The sequence below is a fragment of the Danio rerio genome, chromosome 18 (genome assembly GCF_052040795.2).
Source record: "Danio rerio strain M-AB ecotype USA chromosome 18, GRCz13ab, whole genome shotgun sequence".
Taxonomy (NCBI): Eukaryota; Metazoa; Chordata; class Actinopteri; order Cypriniformes; family Danionidae; genus Danio; species Danio rerio.
In genome coordinates, this window is record NC_141038.1 from 23,974,899 (window position 1) to 23,996,857 (window position 21,959).

The 21,959-nt window shown below is 36.9% G+C and overlaps 1 protein-coding gene and 1 long non-coding RNA gene across 6 annotated transcripts in view; both read left to right on the plus strand.

Annotated features, from left to right (window-relative positions):
- The window catches only part of cfdp1 (chromatin remodeling protein CFDP1), a 66,941-nt gene that overhangs the window by 34,219 nt on the left and 10,763 nt on the right, over positions 1-21,959 (plus strand). For 2 of the 5 annotated variants that reach the window (XM_087292453.1, NM_001100035.1), the window contains 1 exon segment: positions 16,743-16,901. In XM_087292453.1, coding sequence (XP_087148579.1) covers positions 16,743-16,901 — 159 coding nt within the window. 5 annotated transcript variants of the gene reach the window in all.
- On the plus strand, positions 4,732-8,450 carry LOC147832818 (uncharacterized). Its single transcript, XR_015514953.1, has 2 exons — positions 4,732-5,424; positions 5,564-8,450. It is a non-coding gene; the product is annotated as an uncharacterized LOC147832818 (long non-coding RNA).

A 21,959-nucleotide genomic window follows, 5' to 3' on the forward strand; every position in this document is an offset into this window, starting at 1 on the left:
GCAATGTTTACTTATGCTGTGGTTTCCTGTAAATGCCAAAACTACTCTCAATGCTCTGCTGTACAAAATGCATGAATAATGAGACCAGTATGAAGGCAGTTTTTGATTAGTTGTTTGTGTTGCAGGAATAAAAGTAATGTCAACACTTAGACACTTTGTTAAAAAGAAACATTGGTAAGCGTATGGTTAAAAGGGTCCTCAAAGGTGTAGTTCACCCAAAAATGTCAGTTTACTCACGTCTCACTCATCCACCAACCTATTTAAGTTTATTTTTCTGTTGAAAACAAAACAAAAAAAAGCTTCTGAAGAAGTTTGTAAACTGGGAACCGCTGCTATCCATAAGAGGCAAAAAAAACTAATATGAAAGTTACTTTTTTTGTGTTTATCAGATCTCATGAGTTATTTGTGGGTGAACTGTTCATTTAACACAGAGCTAGGCATAATGTGAAAATACCAGCATATGCAGCATTTACGCATTCATTTAAATGCCACTTTCAACAGTATAGGTATTGCTAAGATGTTCACTAACAATATAACACTACTCCAATATTTCAAACATAATTTTATTCCCAAACATGGATTAAAAAGAACATTTCTGTGGGTCTATCTAAGTGTTTATAAATAGCAAGTTTGTTTGTGTATATAAGTGACACAAATCACAGCTTGGGTGTGGCTTTAAGTGTCACTTAAGTCCAGGTGGTTGATCACAGGGTCCAGGGGCCCAGAGCTTTAAAGGTCTTTAAACTCTAGGTCTAAGCTCTGCAGGTGTGTTTACGTGAATGAATGTATGTTCATTAGTTTGTCTACGAGCAGGTGTTCTGCTCATTGTTCGCAGAATGTAAATCTGTCATTCATCTTCATAGGGGAGGAGCAAAGGTGCTGGGAGAGTCATATTCCAACAGAAACACCTCTTTGAAGATCAAAAAGAGAAAGAAAATTGGGCGCCTAGAAGTCAGAGGGAGTTAATGGGTCAGGGAGGATATCATATTTAAATAAACACACAAACCACGAGAGAGTCTGTTCATTTGTGTGTGACCATCTTCCACAGGAAGTGAAGACTGTGCAAATGACTGTACAGGATTTGCGTTGTTATACAAATTGTGCTTTTTGAGCACTAGGTTGTAGTAAACAGACTGATGCTGTAACGAAGGATACATTTACATTTTTTTGTCTTTGCCTCACAGTTTTGATTGAGGCTAAGAGTATAAAAAGTTACAAGTCCAAAATCAAACAAAAAGTGCTCAGGGGTAGCTTAATTAATGTACCAGTGCTCTTTGGGTGAGGGATTTATCAGAATAAACAGCAAAAGAATGTCCAAGACACTCGAAATATGGAAAAAATATATTAAAAATCCTTTATTTCATTTCCATTTTTCGAGTGCCTTGGACGTTCTTTTTCTGTTAGTATAAAAGGTTAGTTTAACCCAAAATAAAAATGATATCGCCATTTACTTCCCATCGCCTATTTTACATTATGCATATTTTATGTAAAAAAATTACATGAAGTTTTCAGCCAAAAACGAAAAAATTATAAGCATTTTGCATCTGTTTATTTAAATTTTGTGACTGAAAACACAAATCAAAGTTGAGTTTAAATGATGAAGTAATGCAATAGTATGTGTTTAGGTATAGATATAGGGAGGTATCGATCAAAGGCAGGAGCAAACAAACCTACAACATTGAAGTGGGTGAATGTGTTGTTACTCAGTCATTTGCTAACGATTCGTCAGCTAAGTATGGCTATACAGTGCATCCGGAAAGGATTCATAGCTTCTTTTTTTCTACATTTTTTTAATCTTACAGCCTTATCCCAAAATGGATTAAATTCACTGATTTCCTCAATTCTACACACAATGCCCCATAATGACAATTTGAAAAAAGATTTTTTGAAATTGTTGCAAATTTATTAAAAAACAAAAAGCCTGAAAAATCACATGTACATAAGTATTTACAGCCTTTGCTCAATATTTTGTTTATGCACCTTTGGCAGCAATTACAGACGGTGTACAGCCATTTTCAGTTCACTCCAGAGATGTTCAATAGGATTTAGGTCTGGGTTCTGGCTGGGCCACTCAAGGACATTCACCGAGTTGTGAAGCCACTCCATTAATATTTTGGCAGTGTGATTTGGGTCCTTGTCCTACTGGAAGATGAACCATCGCCCCAGTCTGAAGTCAAGAGCACTCTGAAGCAGGTCTTCATTCAGAATGTCTTTGTACATTGCTGCATTCATCTTGTTAGCCCCCCTCCTCCCCTTCCCCAGGCTTTAACAATCCTTTAATGTGTGAACTAATCGTTTAAGCTTGATTATAAAATATATGCGTTGTTAATAATATGTTTCCTTATTGGTTTTATGAATAATAGCTTGTATTATAGTATCTATTTATGTATTTTCGAAATTTGTTCACAGTAATTGACAATTCTTTAGCAAATAAATACTGCATTAAGTATAATTTTACAACACACAAAGCTATTACAGTCCTTATAAACAAATAGAGACCTGTGGATTGTGAGTAACATTGGGAACATTGCTAACAGCAGGCGGTTTGAAGCCTTGACAGTAATTGTCTTGAAATTTATAGCTGAATGCGGTGTATTTGTTGCAGTTAATGTTTTGATACTGCAGCAGCTGTGCTTTAAAGGGAATTAGAGACGCAACTTCTCTGAGCCCATTTTAGCTTAGTGTAAGCACTTATAGCTGTAGTTATAAAACACTGACCCTAAAATTCCTTCTCTAATTTCATTGTTAAAGCACTGCCACTGGAGATATTTTAGCTAAGATGTTAAAGAAAAAAATTAAAGACAAGCTAATTTGCAAACTGACTTGTTGGTTGTCAGACAACAGTAATCCAGGTTTTGAGAATTAGCATGGCCTGTGACAACACCGTCTGGTTCAAAAAGGTAACTAAAAAGGCACAGTGTTTTTAAACTTCGATTTTTTTTCATGTAAGGAAATTAATGATTTTTTTTAGCATCAGTGTCATTAATCAAAAGTGACTGAAAATTTGATTTTAGATGAACACTTTTTTTAATCTCAATTTGCACAAAAAATGTCAAGCAGCACACCAATTTTCAAAATTGCTTATAATAAGCAATGTTTTTTGAGCCCCGACCATAAATTACCGCTGAGGAATCATATGACACTGGACACTTGAAATATGGCTGCTAAAATTAAACTTTACATTACAGATATGAATGTAATGAAAATGCATTCAGAACCAAATTTGCTGTTGTGTATGAGTATGTGTGTAAATGTGAGTGTATGGGTGTTTCCCAGTCATGAGTTGTGGCTGGAAAGGCATCCACTGCGTAATAAATATGCCGGAATAGGTGTTGGTCCATTCCGCTTTGGCGACCACTGATAAACGGGACTAAGCTAAAGAAAAATTAATGAATAAAAATGCTTTCAAATAGAAAATAAATATTTCAAATTCTAGTAATATTTCACAATATTAGTTTGTACTGTATTCTATTTTTACGAAAGGGCACCTATTTTACCCCTTTTACAAGATTTAAGATAAGCTTTTCAGTTTCAGTTTAGTTTCCTTTTTTTGTCATTCAAAACATCACAAAAAATTGTAATGTAGAATGAAATTACATTGCATCAGACCCAACAAGAACATAAAAGCACTATAAAAACTAACATAACAAATAAGCTTATATAATTTAATAAATATGTCAAAATATAGTTTTATAAAATATAACCCAGGGCAGAACAGTGGATAGCACAATCGCCTCACAACAAGAAGGCCTCTGGTTTGAGCCACGGCTGGGTCAGTTGGCATTTCTGTGCGAGGTTTGCATGTTTCCCCAATGTTTGCGTGGGTTTTCTCTGGGTGCTCCGGTTTCCCCCACAGTCCAAAGACATTTGGTATAGGTCAATTTGGTAAGCTAAATTGTCCGTAGTGTATGTGTGTGAATGAATGTGTATAGGTGTTTCCCAGTGATTGTAAAACAATGCTAGATAAGTTGGTGGTTCATTCCACTGTGGTGACCTCAGATTAATAAAGGGACTAAGCGAAAAGAAAATGAATGAATGAATGAAAATATAACCATCCCAGAAGGGAATAAATTAATACTTAAATAGCTACAGTATTGCACAGTATAATATTAACAATCTGTGCTAGTTTAACTATTGTTGTATTATTATTACATAATAGCCATCAATAAGATTTAAGATTTGGTATTATTTAAAAGTTTTATAATGACAGGATAAAAACTATCACTAAACTGTAAGGGTGTCACGATTTGGATTTTTAATCGAAATCGATCGAAATTTATGCTCAATTTCGATTATTGAATTAAAAAATAGAATCGTCGATGTGCCATACCCCCATGTCACGTCAGCTTGGCTTGCCAAGCGGGAAAAAAAAGGCTTGTTGAAGTGTTTGTTGAACTGCATATACAGGAGACCTGTCGACAGAGCTTAAATCCTCTCCTCTTTCAATGAAGTCGCGGGTGTATAAGCATTTTGGATTTCGTCAAGGGTTCGTCCGATAGACAACACCGGCATCGCGATCCTCCGCCCGCCCCCGTTGCAAATCCGCTCGCGAGAAGTACACACTCAGGCCCTGTTTACACAGTCTTTGTTTTTAAATGGCATTTTAGAATGACAACAATTTGACATCCACAGTGGCGTGTAGCATTTCTGAGCAGCCCTCCTTCCACTCTACCTCTGACACACACACAGACACAGCCGCACACACACAGCCATGGGGTCGAGACAGCAGGTCCAGGCAGTCAGAGGACTGCTTCAATCTTTCACTCACTTGTACTTAGTCATTTTAGCGAACATCTCAGATACTGTTGGCTGGTTCCTGTTGGTTGTGCGTCTTTTTTACCGACGCCATTATAACGACACAGATCACTGCCTATTCACGAGTCCCGCAGAAAAAGTGATTGACAGGTGGTAATTATGTGCGTATCTTGCCTTTATTCATTTACTGTATGATTTGTTTATGGGTAAAACAAAGACCATGCAGGTCAGGTAGTTTAAACGGTAGGCTACAAATAATTAATTGGTCATTAATTATTTAATTATTCATAATCGAAAATCTAAACGAATCGTGCCTTTAGAATCGAAAATGTTATCGAATCGAGGATTTGGAGGATCGTGAAACCCTTACTAAACTGCACTGATTTGCTTCTCAGGCTTAAACACTCTCAACAGCTCCCCAGTAAAAAGTCGTGAGGATTGATGGGCTGAGGTGTGCTCTTCTTAACCTTCTTAGAAATTGCAGTCGCTGGTTTGCTTTCAATGGAGAGGCCAAGTCAATTTCTCAGTGATGGGACCCCCAGGAATTTTACCGTGCTGTACAGTCTCCACTGCGGTGTTGTGAATATATACAGGGGAATAAGTGGGGCATTTCTTTCTGAAGTCAAACACTAACTCCTTGTTTTTTTTAACATTCAGAACGAAGTTGTTGTCGTTGCACCACACTGTAAAGAGCTTTACTTCCTCCCTTTGGTGTCTTCAGAATGTGTCTGTAAAGGTTCCGCTCAAAATGGCCATCAGATTATTTATTATAAACTCCAGAATCTGCCCATTTTGGTGTCGGTGTAAGCTGCTTCTCCCCGCCCACTGTTCCCATGTGCGTGTTTGCTTCTCATGCGTCACATCAGATAAACACATCAGTGATAGGGACTGACACGGATTAGTCAAAAATACCAAGTTTATTTCATGTATTTGAGGAGTTTATTCAAACCTTTTTGAAATGATGAGTCTCACACAAATGCTATTTGCAGTACACACACACACACACACACACACACACACACACACACACACACACACACACACACACACACACATATTAGCTTTTACTGACACCATGCAGCCGTTGTGCTTATAGTGGTTAAGAATTACATTGCCATTTACTGTTTTGGTTACAAGCGTGCTCTGTTTTAAAAACGTTTTAAACTTATAACACTTAAAAATATCACAGAAATAATATCATATCACTTATAAAAATCACAGAGAGTTGTAACAAGTGTACATGTTATTACAGAAACATGGCGCCTGACAGTCAATTTGGTGGGCAGGGAAAAACGCACTCCTACTTCTCGTGCTGTGGGCCTCAAAATCTCTGGGATTTGGGTCATATTTTAACATCAGGAAATAAAAAAGGGACTTTTGATTTTTTTTTTAAATTTCGACAAAATAGTGCATTTTCTTGCACCAGTCAACACACAAAACTAAAAATGCTGGAAATTACTATTGAGGTGAATGGGAAACCATGCACATCTCCAGCTATTATTCTCCAGCAGATATGAATAAACATTAGTATTAGGAATTTCCTTCATGTGTTTAATTATGTGTGCATATGAACGCTGTTTGATTAGAAGTGTATTGTTTAACCTTGCGGTGTTTCCTCTGGCTGTTTTTCCAGCTTCCGCTTGCTGGACATGATGTGGGTTATCCTGCACTGGAGTATCATGGAGGACTTGTGCATGGCTTTATGGATGTGGTTTGTAGGCCCATGCCTGTACATGCTTATAAATAGCTGCTCTGCAACTAGGCCAGTGTCCTAGCTAGAGGCGGTAAAAGACCATTAGATAAGTCTGAGCAAACAGGCTACTGAGATAATCGAGATGTGGCGTCCATCTTCCATCATGCCCCGTTGTGCCTTCTCTTATGAAGTCACAAAAGCTGTAATTACTCAGAGTTAAGATAAAGAGACTTGTCTACCAAATGCGGGTCGATGGTGATTTTATGAGCCGCTCTGCAAACTTACGATGACATAAACCAATATAATGAAGTGGGGAAGGCTTCTTCCTGTCCTTAAAGGCGTCAGAGTAGGATGTTTCAGCCTTTTCTACCCATAATACAGAGTGTTGGGATACACTAACTCTGTGTGTGCCTTTAAATTAGATGGTAACAAGACTTTGGTCATGGGAGAACTCTGACTGCAAATAAACTGCTGAATTCACAGACTTCTAGGCTACTGTCTTAGCCTGCTCTTGCTATTTCCGTTTAGGTTTTAGTGCCATTTGGGTGTCATTTTGCTTTTTAGGTTTCCCGTATTGACATATAAAGACCTGTACACAACAGGGACTACAGAGGGTAGTTCCAAATGGATTCTCTGTCTTTCAACACCCAAAGCACCAGCTCTGAACCAAGAAAAGTGGCTCTTAAATTGCACCAAAACACTGCCAGGGGCAAAGAGGGTCAGGAGTGAAGGCAGGGTTACAGTGACCAACAATGGGTAAACAGAAGCCCATATGGGTGCTGATTTTGAAAACCCAGCTGAACACTGTTCTTCTAAACATGTTATTTTTGCTTATAATCTTCATCTATGCAAACTATGGCTTGCTGCATGAACACATTGGATTCGCTGTGTTAGGTTGGCAATGTTGATTTGCAACAATACAACATTTACCTTTTTTTGATGTTTGTATTGTTTGTATTTTGCCCTTACACCTTTTCATTGCTGGGAATGTTGAGACTTGTTTCTTACTTTTTTTTTTTTTTTTTTTTAGAAATTACTTCTTTCTGATGTCTGATTTCTGATTCCTTTCTAATTTTTGATATTTAATGACCTTATACCTGCTTCTGTCTTTCTAGCTCTTGGAGCAGCAAAGGGTTCTTGCTCACCAGTTAATTAATTAACCATTGTCAATATTGATTAAAAAAGATTTGGTATGAAGTGCTATAGTTTTATCAAAATGTGGCTGCTGAGTGCGTGCCTTGGAAGCAGTACCAATAAGCTTGGGGTGTTTGTCATTTCCAATGGAGAACCGTAATTTATGCAAGTAGAACTAGTCAGTCTGCTTCACACTTTGTATGGAATAAACATGTTTCAGTAATAACAGCAGACTAATTACCTCAGACAAACACATTCAAACACTGCAGTGGATTTTACTTTTCTCCATAAACTTGTATCAGAGCTGCAGCAACTATTTGTCTATTTGTCACCCTCTGAGAAAATGGATTTTATTCACTTGGTTAATAGAGACACCAGGGGAGTGCTAGCGCCGCAAAGTCCATTGTAAATGGTCAAGGAATCCATGCACTTGTCACTTCAGGTCAGAAAACCAACACATGCGAAAATTAGTGCCATATAGCACCAGTGAGGAGTGGCTTTTTGGTTTCTTTTCTTGTGCAGCCCAGCCAATAGCTTCCCATTTGAAAGATTTTTAGCATAGGGGGTAATATAGTCATTCATCTTCACAATTTGTAATGTTGCAATATATATTTGAATAATGATATCAGATTTGATAATGATATCAGATTAGATTATCATAATTTGTGTTGTTGACAGAGTTTGAGGTTTACTGTATCATTATTATTCACACCTTAATGTTTGCTTTGTTCAGTGTTTAGGCTTTACCATTGCACATACTTGGTAATATTTTATTTATCAAGTTTAAGACTCACTTTAACACTTTTGTTTATTTTATTTTGAAGAGACTAAATATTTTGTTTAAAATAAAGTTGTAAAATAAAAAAAATCCTAATACTCCTAAAAGGGTTTGGTAAAAAAAAAAAAAAAAAAATCAATAATTATCAATATCGAATGATATGACACATGACATTGTGATTATTTTATTTATTTAGTTTTTGCAGTGTTGCCCAGCCCTATCTAAACCAATAATAACACTACCTCTGAACTATGGTACCCAGTTCATTCAGGTGGAAAAGGGGTACCAGAGCCTTTAGGTTAACAGCAATTAGCATTGGCATTATGCATTTAAGTGGGCCAAAATAGGTGGAAAGTGCCAGTACTGTAGGTTCACTCAGATTACAACTGTATTGACTTAAAAACTCTAAAGGCTTGTATTCTTATCATACATAAAATTTTGAGCAGATATATATTAAATATTGTATATTTGTGGTAGTGAACAACATGCCTTTTTCTGTTGCCAGCAGGTGACACCATCTCTGTTACTTTAAATGGCATGTAAATGTCTTTTGGTTTAGGACTTTTTGTGAAATTTGAAGTTGTTCTGATATGTACAGTGGCTGAGAGCACTTAAATGCTGCAATTAAAGAAAAATTAAGAAAAAAAAACCCCTCATTTTCATTGTTCCATGCTATTTGCGTTGTGAGAAGCTTCTGGCAATTTTTTAATTTGTTTGCGTTTCCATGAGAAAATGCTGCATGTTTTTTATGCGTTTGAGTTGTAAGGATTTGCAGCACGTATGCTGTAAAAACCGATGAGGGTCTTTTTAAAATTTGCTAGGATTTTTTTTGCTGGGAGTTACAAAAATTTTGCCTTCCATGGTAAAACTTTAAAATGTGTTAGTCCGCAACACATAAACCATTAAGTAAAATTCAACACATTCACATTTTTCAATCGGTAAAGTATTTAGGTTTGATTGATTGAATATTGTATTGATCTGATAAAATCTCTATGATTAGCAGGTGGCGCTTTGACTTTAACGGAATATTAGCATGTAGATTTCATCAGGCCAGGACTCTTTTTAAATTTCAGGACAGATCTCTCATTGTAGTCCTGAGTTTTGTGTTTAATGGTGGAACATCGAAATTTGCCATTCAATGAAATATCAAGATCTTCACTATTATCACTTATTAGACTGATAAAATATGAAGTTGATCTGATTAAGACCCTACAAATCATTCTAAATTAAAAAAAAAATAGTAGTTGTATTAGCCAGCGATGTATGTGTTACATCATCACCTATCTATCCCTCTCTCTCTCTTATCAAGCACTGCATGGGTGATGAAGCAGGATACAGTCACCTTGGCTCTGCATTTAGCATTCTGGCCCAGCATTGTGTACTGTGGTCTGGCTTTCTGCCCAATGCTCCCTGCTCACATTGACGCTGCCGTATGGCACACAGGATTGACTATCAGTTGAGCCCTGATTGTATATTGATTCCCTGTCAGGATAAGTTTAAGCAGCGTTCCTGTTTCTCTCTGTATGTACGTACTGGTTCTGTTGACTAAGCTGTTAAGCTGCAGGTTACACTTTCACAATCAACCTCGTCTCCCTTTTGTTGTTTCTTGTCTCGGTCCACAAACCAGATTGAGTCAATACAGAGCAAACAAGACTCTAAAAAAAAGCTGATTTTGAAGGTATATCGTTTTCCCTCTTGGTGCGGTTCGTTTGGGCAGGTGTGAATGTTGGGATTGCACTTGAGTGCGCACCAAAAGCAGACTAAAAAAGCGTACCAAGTGCTCCTTGTAGAGGTGGTCTCAGTATGCTTTCAGACTAACCCTGGAGCGGTTCGTTTGAAATGAGAACATGGTCCGAACTAAAACAGACCCAACCGCAAAAAGTAATGTGCCTTTTAGGACTAATCCAGCAATCGTAGTCCAATGCGCTGTCTCATGGGATGTGGAGGAAGAATTTTTTGGACAACGCTTTACCAACTATTTTAAACAGAGAGAGAGAGAGGGAAAAACATTACCTGATGGATGACCACGTCGCAGTTTAGCTAAATTTATTTAGCTAAATTAATTTAGCCTCCTGCTGAAGTGACTTGCGATGTGCCTTTGCCATTTTCAATGCATTAAAACATTATTTTCAAGCAGCAGCTGCGCTTCATTCTCAAAATGTATAGTTTGTCTAAAGTAATGTATACAAACTATATAGTATATTATGACCAAGGATGCAATCAGCCAGCATAGTCACTCCACAGTAAAAAGCAACATTTTGTCTCTGCCGGTTTGTTTACTTGCGAGAGTTCCATTGGTATTTTCCTGTACGTTCATCTTGACCAATCAAAAAGCAGTTTAGGACATCTGGCCAACGAGTGATGTGGATTTTGTCACATGACTGTATTTTGGTTCTTTTCAACTGGTTTGGACCAAAGCGATCAGTGTGGTGTGAAAATGACCCAAATCTGCAGAAAAATGTTACAATGTGTCATTTGTTGCCCTTGGTCCTGACCAAATGAACCGAACCACAGATGTGAAAGCACCCTTAGAGGACAAGATGTGACCATTGTCAAAAAGTAAAGTTACTTTTATACTGAGCAGTTTTTTGTTGAAGGTTTTCATAATGACATTGATTTTGACTTAGGTGTTACTTTAAGGTGTTACATGGCTTGTGTCCTTGTAATTCATTCATTCATTCATTCATTCATTTTCTTGTCGGCTTAGTCCCTTTATTAATACGGGGTCGCCACAGGGGAATGAACCGCCAACTTATCCAGCAAGTTTTCACGCAGCGGATGCCCGTCCAGCCGCAACTCATCTCTGGGAAACATCACACACACATTCACACATACACTCATACACTATGGACAATTTAGCCTACCCAATTCACCTGTACCGCATGTCTTTGGACTGTGGGGGAAACCGGAGCACCCGGAGGAAACCCACGTGAACGCAGGGAGAACGTGCAAACTCCACAGAAACGCCAACTGAGCCGAGGCTTGAACCAGCGACCTTCTTGCTGTGAGGCAACAGCACTACCTACTGCGCCACTGCTTCGCCCTGTCCTTGTAATTCAAAACTCTTAATCATACTTTTGACATTTATGAATTCTGCCACATTCATTTATCAATTTATCAATTCTGCCACAAACTTCCTTTGTGGGTTGGGTTTTGGGGTAGGGTAAGGCCATTTAATAAGCAGTTTTTACAGTATGAAATACTTTATTTTGATGGTCCATTTGTTGAATTTAAGTTACATTGCATGTATATGCTAACTAATTCCCAGTAGATTATAAGTAGACTGTTAGGTTGGGGTTGGGGTTAGGGTTAGTGTAAGTTGACCTGTACTTGCAAAGTTTCTTATAGTCATGTCTGTTGAAGGAGCAGTATCAACAGATATTAAGCAGACAGTCTAATAATACTCAAATGGACCATCAAAATAAAGTGTTACCAAAAATCTTAGGCCTATGGAGAGTCCTTCAAAAGGATATACAAGTATGTTTGTGTGAGTTTATATAGAAATGAATCATGACAATTATAGATTTTTTTTTTCTTAAAACTATAGGGTTGTTTCAATTCTAATACTAGTATTAGAAATACTCGCCGATACAGAAAAAAACTAGTCTAGTAGCTGTATACACTCAGGTATTGAATCGGTGTTTTGGACTTTAAACAAAATAGCCATAGTCATTGAAAACAACCTAGTCATGTTAATATAAATCCATGTCATTAGCGAGATACAAATCTCACTGATCACATGGATTCATGTCAAAATGACTGGATTTTGGAAGGCATGTTTTGCTGAGCATTAGTAAATGTAACCACTTTATTAGAAATGAAGGTATATTAAAGTAAATTGATATATAATAATATATATAATAGATAATAATAATAATGATATAATAATCAGATAAATGCAGCACTATTTTGATTGAGATTCTGCTGTGGGCATGGCTTTCACTTTGGAACAGATTAAAATGATTTATTCTTGATATTTTCTTTGCTGACTTTACCAGAGCTATCACAAATTGTCCAGCACAATTAAAATGGCAAATAAATAAATAAATATAAATCCCCATGTCATTGAAGTGTTTTTTACCTAGATTAAAAATAAATGAAATCAGTCTAGCCTGCAAATCAATAAACACAACAATGTGCGAAGTAGTTTATATTGCTGATTCGGCTTTATGAAAATCCTTTTGTAGTTATTTTGCATGCCAATATTTGCGATTTTAATAAGTCGTCAGTCATGCAGCAGTCAGGTGAGGTCTTCCCATGTGAAGTGTTTTTGTGGATGCAGCTGTAATGGAAGGAATATAATTACAGTATTGATTTTTCCATCATTGATTTTTACTTTTTTGCTGCCTTTTTTTGCACCCCTGCATTTTTGTGTGTGTTGTCTGGCCAGACGGTGAGGAACCGTGGGAACACTAAAACCAGCTGTTATCTAAAACTATGACATTGTATTAAAATGATAAGATAATGTGTATTGACACGCACCGGCCACCTTATTAGGTTCTGTGTAAATAAATAAATACTAATAATTAAATAAAATAAATACTAAAAAATACTTGCAAGTATACACTCATTTTATTAGGTACACCTGTATGTGTTAACACAAATTTCTAATCAGCCAATCACATGGTCAAGACGATCTGCTGAAGTTCAAACCGAGCATCAGAATGGGGAAGCAAGGGGATTTGAATGACTTTAAACGTGGCATGGTTGTTGGTGCCATGTGGGCTAGATTCGGTGTATTTCAGAAACTGCTGATCTACTGGGATTTTCACACACAACCATCTCTAGGATTTTCAGAGAATTGTCCTAAAAAAGAGAAAATATCCAGTGAGCGGCAGTTCTGTGGGCACAAATGCCTTGTTGATGCCAGAGGAGAATGGCCAGACTGGTTTGAGCTGATAGAAAGGGAACAGTAACTCAAATAACCCATTGTTACAATTGAGGAAATGCAGAAGAGCATCTCTGAGTGCACAACACATCGAAGCTTGAGGCGGATGGGCTACAGCAGCAGAAGACACCATGTGCCACTCCTGCCAGCTAAGAACAGGAAACTAAGACTATCAATGATTCAGAGTGTGGTGATGGTGTAATGGTGTGGGGGATATTTCCTTTGCACACATTGGGCCTATTAATACCAATTGAGCATTATGTCAAAGCCACGGCCTACCTAAGACATTGTCAGCAACAATACTATCTCTTTATGAACAAAGTGTACCCATCTTCTGCAGGATAGCAGGATATCGCACCACCTCATAAAGCGCATATCATCTCAGACTGGCTTCTTGAACAAGCAATTAGTTCACTGTTACAAACTGCTATTGTATCCCGATTCCCAACCACATATTTTATTGTAGGAATTGAACTAGTGTTAAATTAAACTAGCAGATATGTTCAAACATTCTGTTTGTTTTCTTTTCTTTTCGTCTTACAATTTTTTATTTTATTTTTGCTTTCCTGGTTTCCTTCTTGACTAATGTTGTCAGTGTTCGCACAGATGGCAGATGCGTTTTGTCAGACCTTTAGACATTAGTCATGTGTCTGTTTGTGGTTCTTCTCATTTCTATGCGTACACGTGCGCTGCATGTGCTGAACACACAAGTTCTTTTAAATCGACTTGATCACATTGAGAAAACCGTTACTCTCAGTTCATTAAGAAATTAATGAAGGCTTTTTTTTTACCCTGCAGGGAAGTAATGCAAGTTCATGGCATTCATTTCACTTCAGCTTGAAGCACGACAGAGCGTTAACAATAGATTTATAGGAGGTAATTTTAATGATGCGATGTTGTTTACTCTGTATTTTCAAACTGATGTTGCAATAACCAAACTTTTTTTATATTTATGATATGCATACATTTAGTATTCTGAAAACAATTGTCTCATCTTCCTCTACACCAATACACGTGCACACAATTTTCCTTCTCGTTCCTCATGGCAGACTTTCCCCTATGACTCGCTTGAGCATGAAAGCATCTGTCCTTGGACACCCTGGCTCTCTAATGCACCCCAAGGTCCTATTGGCCACCCCCCTTTCCTCTGCAGACCCCCTCGGCCCACTGCCTTCCCCCCTGGCACCCACATACAAGAGGGAGGCCCGCTGGTCTGGTCTTTGCAGCTCTTTCATTCCACAGATCGTTTAACATTTCATTACCGCAGCCAAGCGCAACCTCAGTGTCAAGATGACTTTGGTAATGTTCAAAACACATCTTTGTTCCAGCTGCATGTTGCGATGCCAGCTACATTATTGCCAGTGTAAGATTGCCTCTATGTCCCCATGCTGATGAATGAATAATATGTGTGCGCGCGTATTTATATATATATATATATATATATATATATATATATATATATGTAAGTACTTATGGTTTATGAGGGCACAAAATTCTAAAATGACATGGGTTTGACATAGCTGTTACCTTAAGATGGCTTTTGAGGACATGCTTTGTTTCCTTGTAATTCAGAACACTTACAAAATCCAACTTAACGGGGTGTTTTGACATTTAAATATTGCCACAGGTTACCTTTGATGGTTAAGGGTAGGGTAAGGCCATATAAGGCCAAAGCGGGTGTACAGTATAAAATACATAATGCCTATGGAGAGTCCTCTTAAAAACATGTATGGGTATTTGGGTGTGAGTGAGTTCGTATAGAATTGAATGGTAACAAATATTGATTTTATTAAATGTAAAACTAGGGTCGTTCCAATTCCTATACCAGTACCAGAAATCCTCGCTGATACTGCAAAAATTAAAGATTAGTAAGCTGTATATACAAATACATACTCCCAGGTATTTTATCAGTACTCTGTATCGGTCGATACTCTGAACCCAGGTATTGGTTTCGGAGAAAGGGTATCAGTACATCTCTACCTAAAACATTGATATTATACTGCCTAAAAATTAAACATACCATCTTTTTTAACCAATAATCATTTCATGCAAAAATGTCTATACACTCACCGGCCACTTAATAAGGTATACCTCACTAGTAATAGGATGAACTCCTTTTACCTTCAGAACTGCCTTAATCCTTTGTGACAACAAGAGAATGGAAATATTCCTCAGAGATTTTGGTCCATTTTAACATGATAGCAGTTGCTGCATATTTGTCAGTTGCACATCCATGATATGAATCTCTCGTTCCACCAAATGTGCTCTATTGGATGGAGATCTGGTGACTGTGGAGGCTATTTGAGTACAGTGAACTCTTTGTCATGTTCAAGAAACCAGTCTGAGATGATTTGTGCTTTATGACATGGCGCATTGTTCTGCTGAAAGTAGCCATCGAAGATGGGTAACCTGTGGTCATAAAGGGATGGACATGGTCAGCAACAATACTCAGGTAGGCTGTGCCATTGACATGATACTTAATTGGTACTAATGGGCCCAGGATGTGTCAAGAAAATATCCCCCACACCATTACACCACCAGCAGAAGCCTGAACCGCTGATATAAAGCAGGATGGGTCTATGCTTTCATGGTGTTGATGCCAAATTCTGACCCTACCATTCGAATGTTGCTGCAGAAATCGAGACTCATTAGACCAGGAAACATTTTTCTGATCTATTGTCATATTTTGGTGAGCCTGTGCAAATTGTAGCCTCAGTTTCCTGGTCTTAGCTGACAGGAGTGGCCTTCTCTTTAGGTGTGGCCTGTGGTCTTCTGCTGCTGTATAGCCCGTCCGCCTCAAGGTTCGACTTGTTGTGTGTTTGCTGGTTGTAACGAGTGGTTATTTGAGTTACTGTTGCCTTTCTACTAGCTGGAACCAGACTGGCCATTCTCCTCTAACCTCTGGCATCAACAAGGCATTTGCGCCCACAGAACTGCCACTCACTGAATATTTTCCCTTTTTCAGACAATTCTCTGTAAACCCTAAAGAGGGTTGTTCATAAAAATCCCAGTAGATTAGCAGTTTCTGAAATACACAGTCCAGCCTGTCTGGCACCAACAACCATGCCACGTTCAAAGTCACTTAAGTCACCTTTTTATGACTTATCACATTCTAATGCTTTGTTTGAACTGCAGCAGATCATCTTGACCATGTCTACACACCTAAATGCATTGAGCTGCTGCCATTTAATTGGCTGATTAGACATTTGCGTTACCGAGCAATTGGAAAAGTGTACCCAATAAAGTGGCTGGTGAGTGTATTTACATTTAAATAAAAAGTCATTAGTTGTTTACATTAACCAACTGTAATGCAAAGCAACAATTGTTTTGCTAAATATTAATAGCTATATTATACACACATTTTCCTCCTTCCATTTATGCCAATATTTTGATGATGGAAAAAAACACACCTCTTTTTGCTTGGAAACTGGCATCTATAATGCATAAAAACAATTATGGTCTAAAATATTTCTGTATGTTTATCCTCTCTCTAGTGCGAAGAGACCAGCAGGCATGGGGAGCATCCTGAATCGCATTGGGGCCAAAAAGCAGAAGATGAGCACTCTGGAGAAGTCGAAGATGGACTGGGATGCCTTTAAATCAGAGGAGGGCATCACAGATGAGCTGGCAATCCATAATCGAGGCAAAGAAGGGTATGTTTAAGCCTCATTAGTGACCCAGACAAACACATCATCTCGTATTATCTCCCATTAGAGTCTCACACTAGCCTCTGAGATTTTCATCAGAGCTGAATAAATATCATTAAGTGTCTTAAGTGCCTAAAGCAACAGCACACTGAAATGTTGCATTTCAGGCCGTTTTTGTGATACATTGCGATTTATTAATTATTCACAAGTTAACTGGACAGTGAAATGAATGTATTTGGGAGAAAACCTTATGCTGCGCACGCATTAGATTAATATGTTGACCTTTGTGGTTGCTGTTAGAATTGAGGATGAGCATTTGGAGTACAAAAAATGTACTTGGATTCTGTTCTGGCCACATTATGAGATGATTGTGTACTATTTGTTTTGGGTTTCTGTCTTTTAATTGTTTTCTGCATATGCATGTGAGATCACACTTTACTTTAAAGTAATTCTCACTATTTGATGCTGCTTAATAGTTATTAAGGTAGTAGTTAGTATTAGATATTGGATAGGATTAGAGATGTAGAATAAGATCATGCAGACTTTGTACTTTTTAAGTACTAATAAGCAGCCAATATTTTAATAATAGGCAGGTTATGACCCACTAGTTAATAGTGAGAGTTGGTACTTAAACTAAAGTTTTACCTATTATTCTCACTGGTGGATAATGTTAAATGCATATGTAAATGTGATCTATAACACTTTTTGCTTGTCCAATTTTCAAAGACCTCTGGTGGCAGCTGGAAATGCATTGAATTGGGTTGTTTTTGGAGTGTTAGTCAAATATATTTGATTAGCCACAAAAAAACAAAAACAACAACAACAACAGCAACAACAAAAACATCCGGTTTCCATCTAATACACTAACATTTGATCTTTATTGGACATGTTGTGAGAAAGTGGAACAAATTCATGTGTTCATGCTTCACTACATTGTATCAAAACTCATTGATTGGGATCAGAATTGTTGTTGTCTCCACATCCTTGCACTCCTCTGATCGGTCGATTAGGGATGAATTCCTTTAAGGAATATGCAGCAAACTTCATTATGTTTTCAGCTTAGTTCCTTTACTAATCTGGGGTCAACAGAGTGGAATGCACCACCAACTTATCCGGCATATGTTTTACGCAGCGGATGCCCTTCCATCTGCAACATATCACTGGGAAACATTCACACATACTCATTTATACACATATACACTAAGGAGGAAACCCACGCCAACATGGGGAGAACATGCAAACTCCACACAGAAATGCCAGCTGACCCAGCCGAGGCTCGAACCAGTGACCTTCTTGCTGTGAGGCGATCCTGCTACCCACTATGCCACATATATATATATATATATATATATATATATATATATATATACTGTGTATATATATATATATATATATATATATATATATATATATATATATATATATATATATATATATATATATATATATGTATAGTGGTGTTAATGTTTTTCATGGCCATTTTTCACTATCATCAGTGAATTTTAATTTAAATGATGTCTTTATCATCATTTTGCACATTGTCATGTCTTCATTACTGTTGACGAAAGCAAAAAAAAAAAAGAAAGAAAGAAAAAGAAGCAGCTAATTTTGAGATTAACACTGTCCTGCAGACAGGTCTAGGATCAGTATTCAGCATATCTGCAGAATGAATGGAGTGGGAGCTCAGCCAACAGCACTTCATTTAAGCCTGCTTATCTCAGCCTTGATGGCTATCTTGAGGAGAAGGTGAGAAGCAGGTCTCTGACTTTACCCAAAAGCTGATGATGCAAAACTGAGCAAAGAAAAGCCAGGGTCAAATAATTTAAACTGTCACAAGAAGTGAAGTAAGTGTTGGAATTTTGACTTCTCGCTTTTGTTATTAGAGCAGTTTCATCAGAGTACCGGTTTGAGATGGAATTGAAACAGGGTGTAGCTGAGTGCAATTTAGAAGCAGGGAAAATGTGATGTAAAATGTTATTTTAGATTCCTGTATGGATGGTCAGATGAGTTTTTTTTTTTTGAAGCTTAAAATCATTCTAGGGTACATTCAGCTCAGCTGTTGATTGCAAATCCTAACTGATGATCATTTTAATCTTCTCAATTCAAATTTTACCCAAACGTTTTGGTGAACAAAAAGTTTTATTATTTTTAAGATAATTATGACCTAGTCCAAGTTTTTGATTATTTTTAGTTTCATTGTGTTTTTATTTGTGCGTCTTAATCGCATACAGTACTTATGCACTATTCTACGCCATTTTGTAGTATAAATAGTGTAAGTAGTGCGTTCACACTGAAAAAAAAGCAAAATTCTCATTCATAAGTGCATAGTGTACAGTGTGGCATTTGGGACGCAGCTCAAAGGTGTGAATCGTTCTGTTTTAGCTTAAAGTTTCTTCCCAAATGTTTTAATGCAGAAAATTTTTTTTTTTTAATAATTTTATGGTAACCACCACTTAGTTTACGATAGTTAGAAGTTTTGTATGAAATAAACTATTCTAAGCTTCGTTGTATTCATTTGAGGTGTGACCTTTTTGTGTTTTAGCTTTTAGTATAATCCCAAAAGTTTTGATGTAGAGAATGTGATTTTATTAGTTTTATGCTAAATACAGCCTAGTTTACGATAATTTGAAGTTTTGTCTCAAGATGACTGTTTTGAGCTAGAGGTGTGAATCTTTCAGTTTCTGCTTTCAGCTTAATTCAATTAAAAAATTACCATTTGTGCATTACAATCAGTGCTTTACATTAATATTCGCCAACCCGCCAAATGTATGTAGATTTCAGCTGTGGTGGGTTAGATAGACATTCCCATTGGCAACTTTGGCTAGTTGGAAAAAAATTTGTAAATTGTAGTTTTCTTAAAAGCAGGGCTCAACAATAATGATGGCCCAATATGCGTGCAGATGTGATCTCAGAATTGAGAAGCAGCACAAAACAATTATACAAAAAATAATTGTTCGTGCGAGCAAAAGAAAGCAGATGAATACCGAATGAGTGAATGATCACTTGTGGGCACAGGTGATGTGATACACGCAACTGTTTTTTAAAAGTGTGTGCTCCCATTTCCTTGCGCGAAGCAACAGTGTCTGAATACAAGACTGCTGCGATCTGTTCTCTTTGAAATAGACTGGACAAAAGTTATGCTCATGTATCCATATTCCTCATGCTTTTTGTGAGCAGTAGGGGTTGCTGCTTTCGCTTTAACCATTCTTTGAACAGATTCTTAACAGGTCTAAAGTTAACTGTGTGCACATGATCATCCTTTCATTATCACGCATGTTTTCCCTCTTTTGTTTTGCTCACAGCTATTTATGTAAATAAGGTTTAATTATAATTTTTTTACAAAACCATTGCTTTAATAGGAGATTAACTTCCATTGATGTGTAGTTAACTGGTGATCTAAGACAGTTAGCTAGAAACAGTTAGCTGGGGTTTTTTTTTTTAAGAATAGTTTGGCTAAATAAAAAGTGCACATATTCATCTATATTTTGCTTGTTTTGACACATTATTAAAAAATTTATGACAAAATAATATTATTTATTTATTTTTGATGTGGTCAGAGATAAATTTGGCAAATCCTTAATAATGAAGCCCTGAAAAGTCATGTGAAATAATAAATAATTGCAATGCAACACTTTGAAACCACAACCCGTTTGTTCATGCTCACTAAGCTAGGTCACAACACAAAATATAAAATGAATGAGGAGGCATGTGGACATATAACACTATTTAAATCAAGTCATTTTAGCATGTCAAAGTCAAATTTATGCATATAAAATATATTTTCCCATAAACAAAATTGTGGCAAGTAAAAATGGTGAGGGGCTAGTAATATTGAAAATCTACTAGCCATAGTAGCTGGTAATCAAATAAGTTGATATCAAGTCCTGATTACAATGCATGTTTTCTTATTGTGGTAATGGCCACAAAACAGATAAAACAGATGTAAGCTACAAGCAGTAGAGTAAATGTAATATATAATTAAAGAGTCATGTTACATTAACTGTAATTAAAAGAAGCTACAGATTAAAATGTAGACAATGACATAGTCTGGTGTATTATTAATTACAAATTAATTGGTTAATTATTTAAAGCTTTAAAAGATATTCAGTCAAGATCTGTGAGTGTCAATTATTTCTTTGGTCACAGATTTACGTTAGTTACAAAGACAGTGGCATGTTAATTATATTAAGTCCTAAAGCATGGATCAAATATGGGAATACACATTAGATTCATCTTCCAAATGAAGACATAGTAGGATGTGTTTAAATGTGAATCAAGGTATTATGAATTAATTCTGTTTGTTTTGACCATTGAAATGCAATACGCCTCTGAAGAAAATCGAATTTGGGATGACATGATAATAATGAGAGAAGACTTTAGTGTATATTCTTCAGGTGTTTCCCTCAGCATGAGTAATGCAGATCTTTTTTTGTGTTTTATTGCACTTGATGACTTTTTTAACATCAAACACATCCCACATTTTATTTTCACATTCATATTGTGGAAAACATACAAGAAGCGCATGAATCCTGAACATATTAACCAGCCCTGCATTTGGCCTCAGTTCTATAATAGTAATAAAAGACACACAAGGAAAGCCATTTCATAAATCCAGGATTAGATTTGCCTTTCTCATCCTTTATGCCTTAATGTTAAGGATGGCGTTTCAGAGAGAGATTTTTTAGTTTAATAATATCTAATTCTAGAGACAATACCTCTTTATTGATCCCCTCAACACTCCTCATTCATCTCAGGTGTATAATTAATACCTAACAGCCTACAGGGAAAAGGTTTACGCCTGCTGTAATGGAGAGTAAATGTAGAAATGATTGAGAGTGAACAGTTCTCTGTATGGACAGTTTCTTTACATAGCAAGCTAATTTTTGCTTGTCTTGTCAGAGTTACGACCGCAAGCCTAAATGCATGGTCTTTTTTGGCAAATTACAACATCATGATACAAATTATTATGTTTAAGGGATTGAAAATAAAGTCCATAGATTAAGTATACTTACGCTGTCAAGGCTGACTCTGTACCAGTAATCTACAGATCAGTTTTTAGACTTC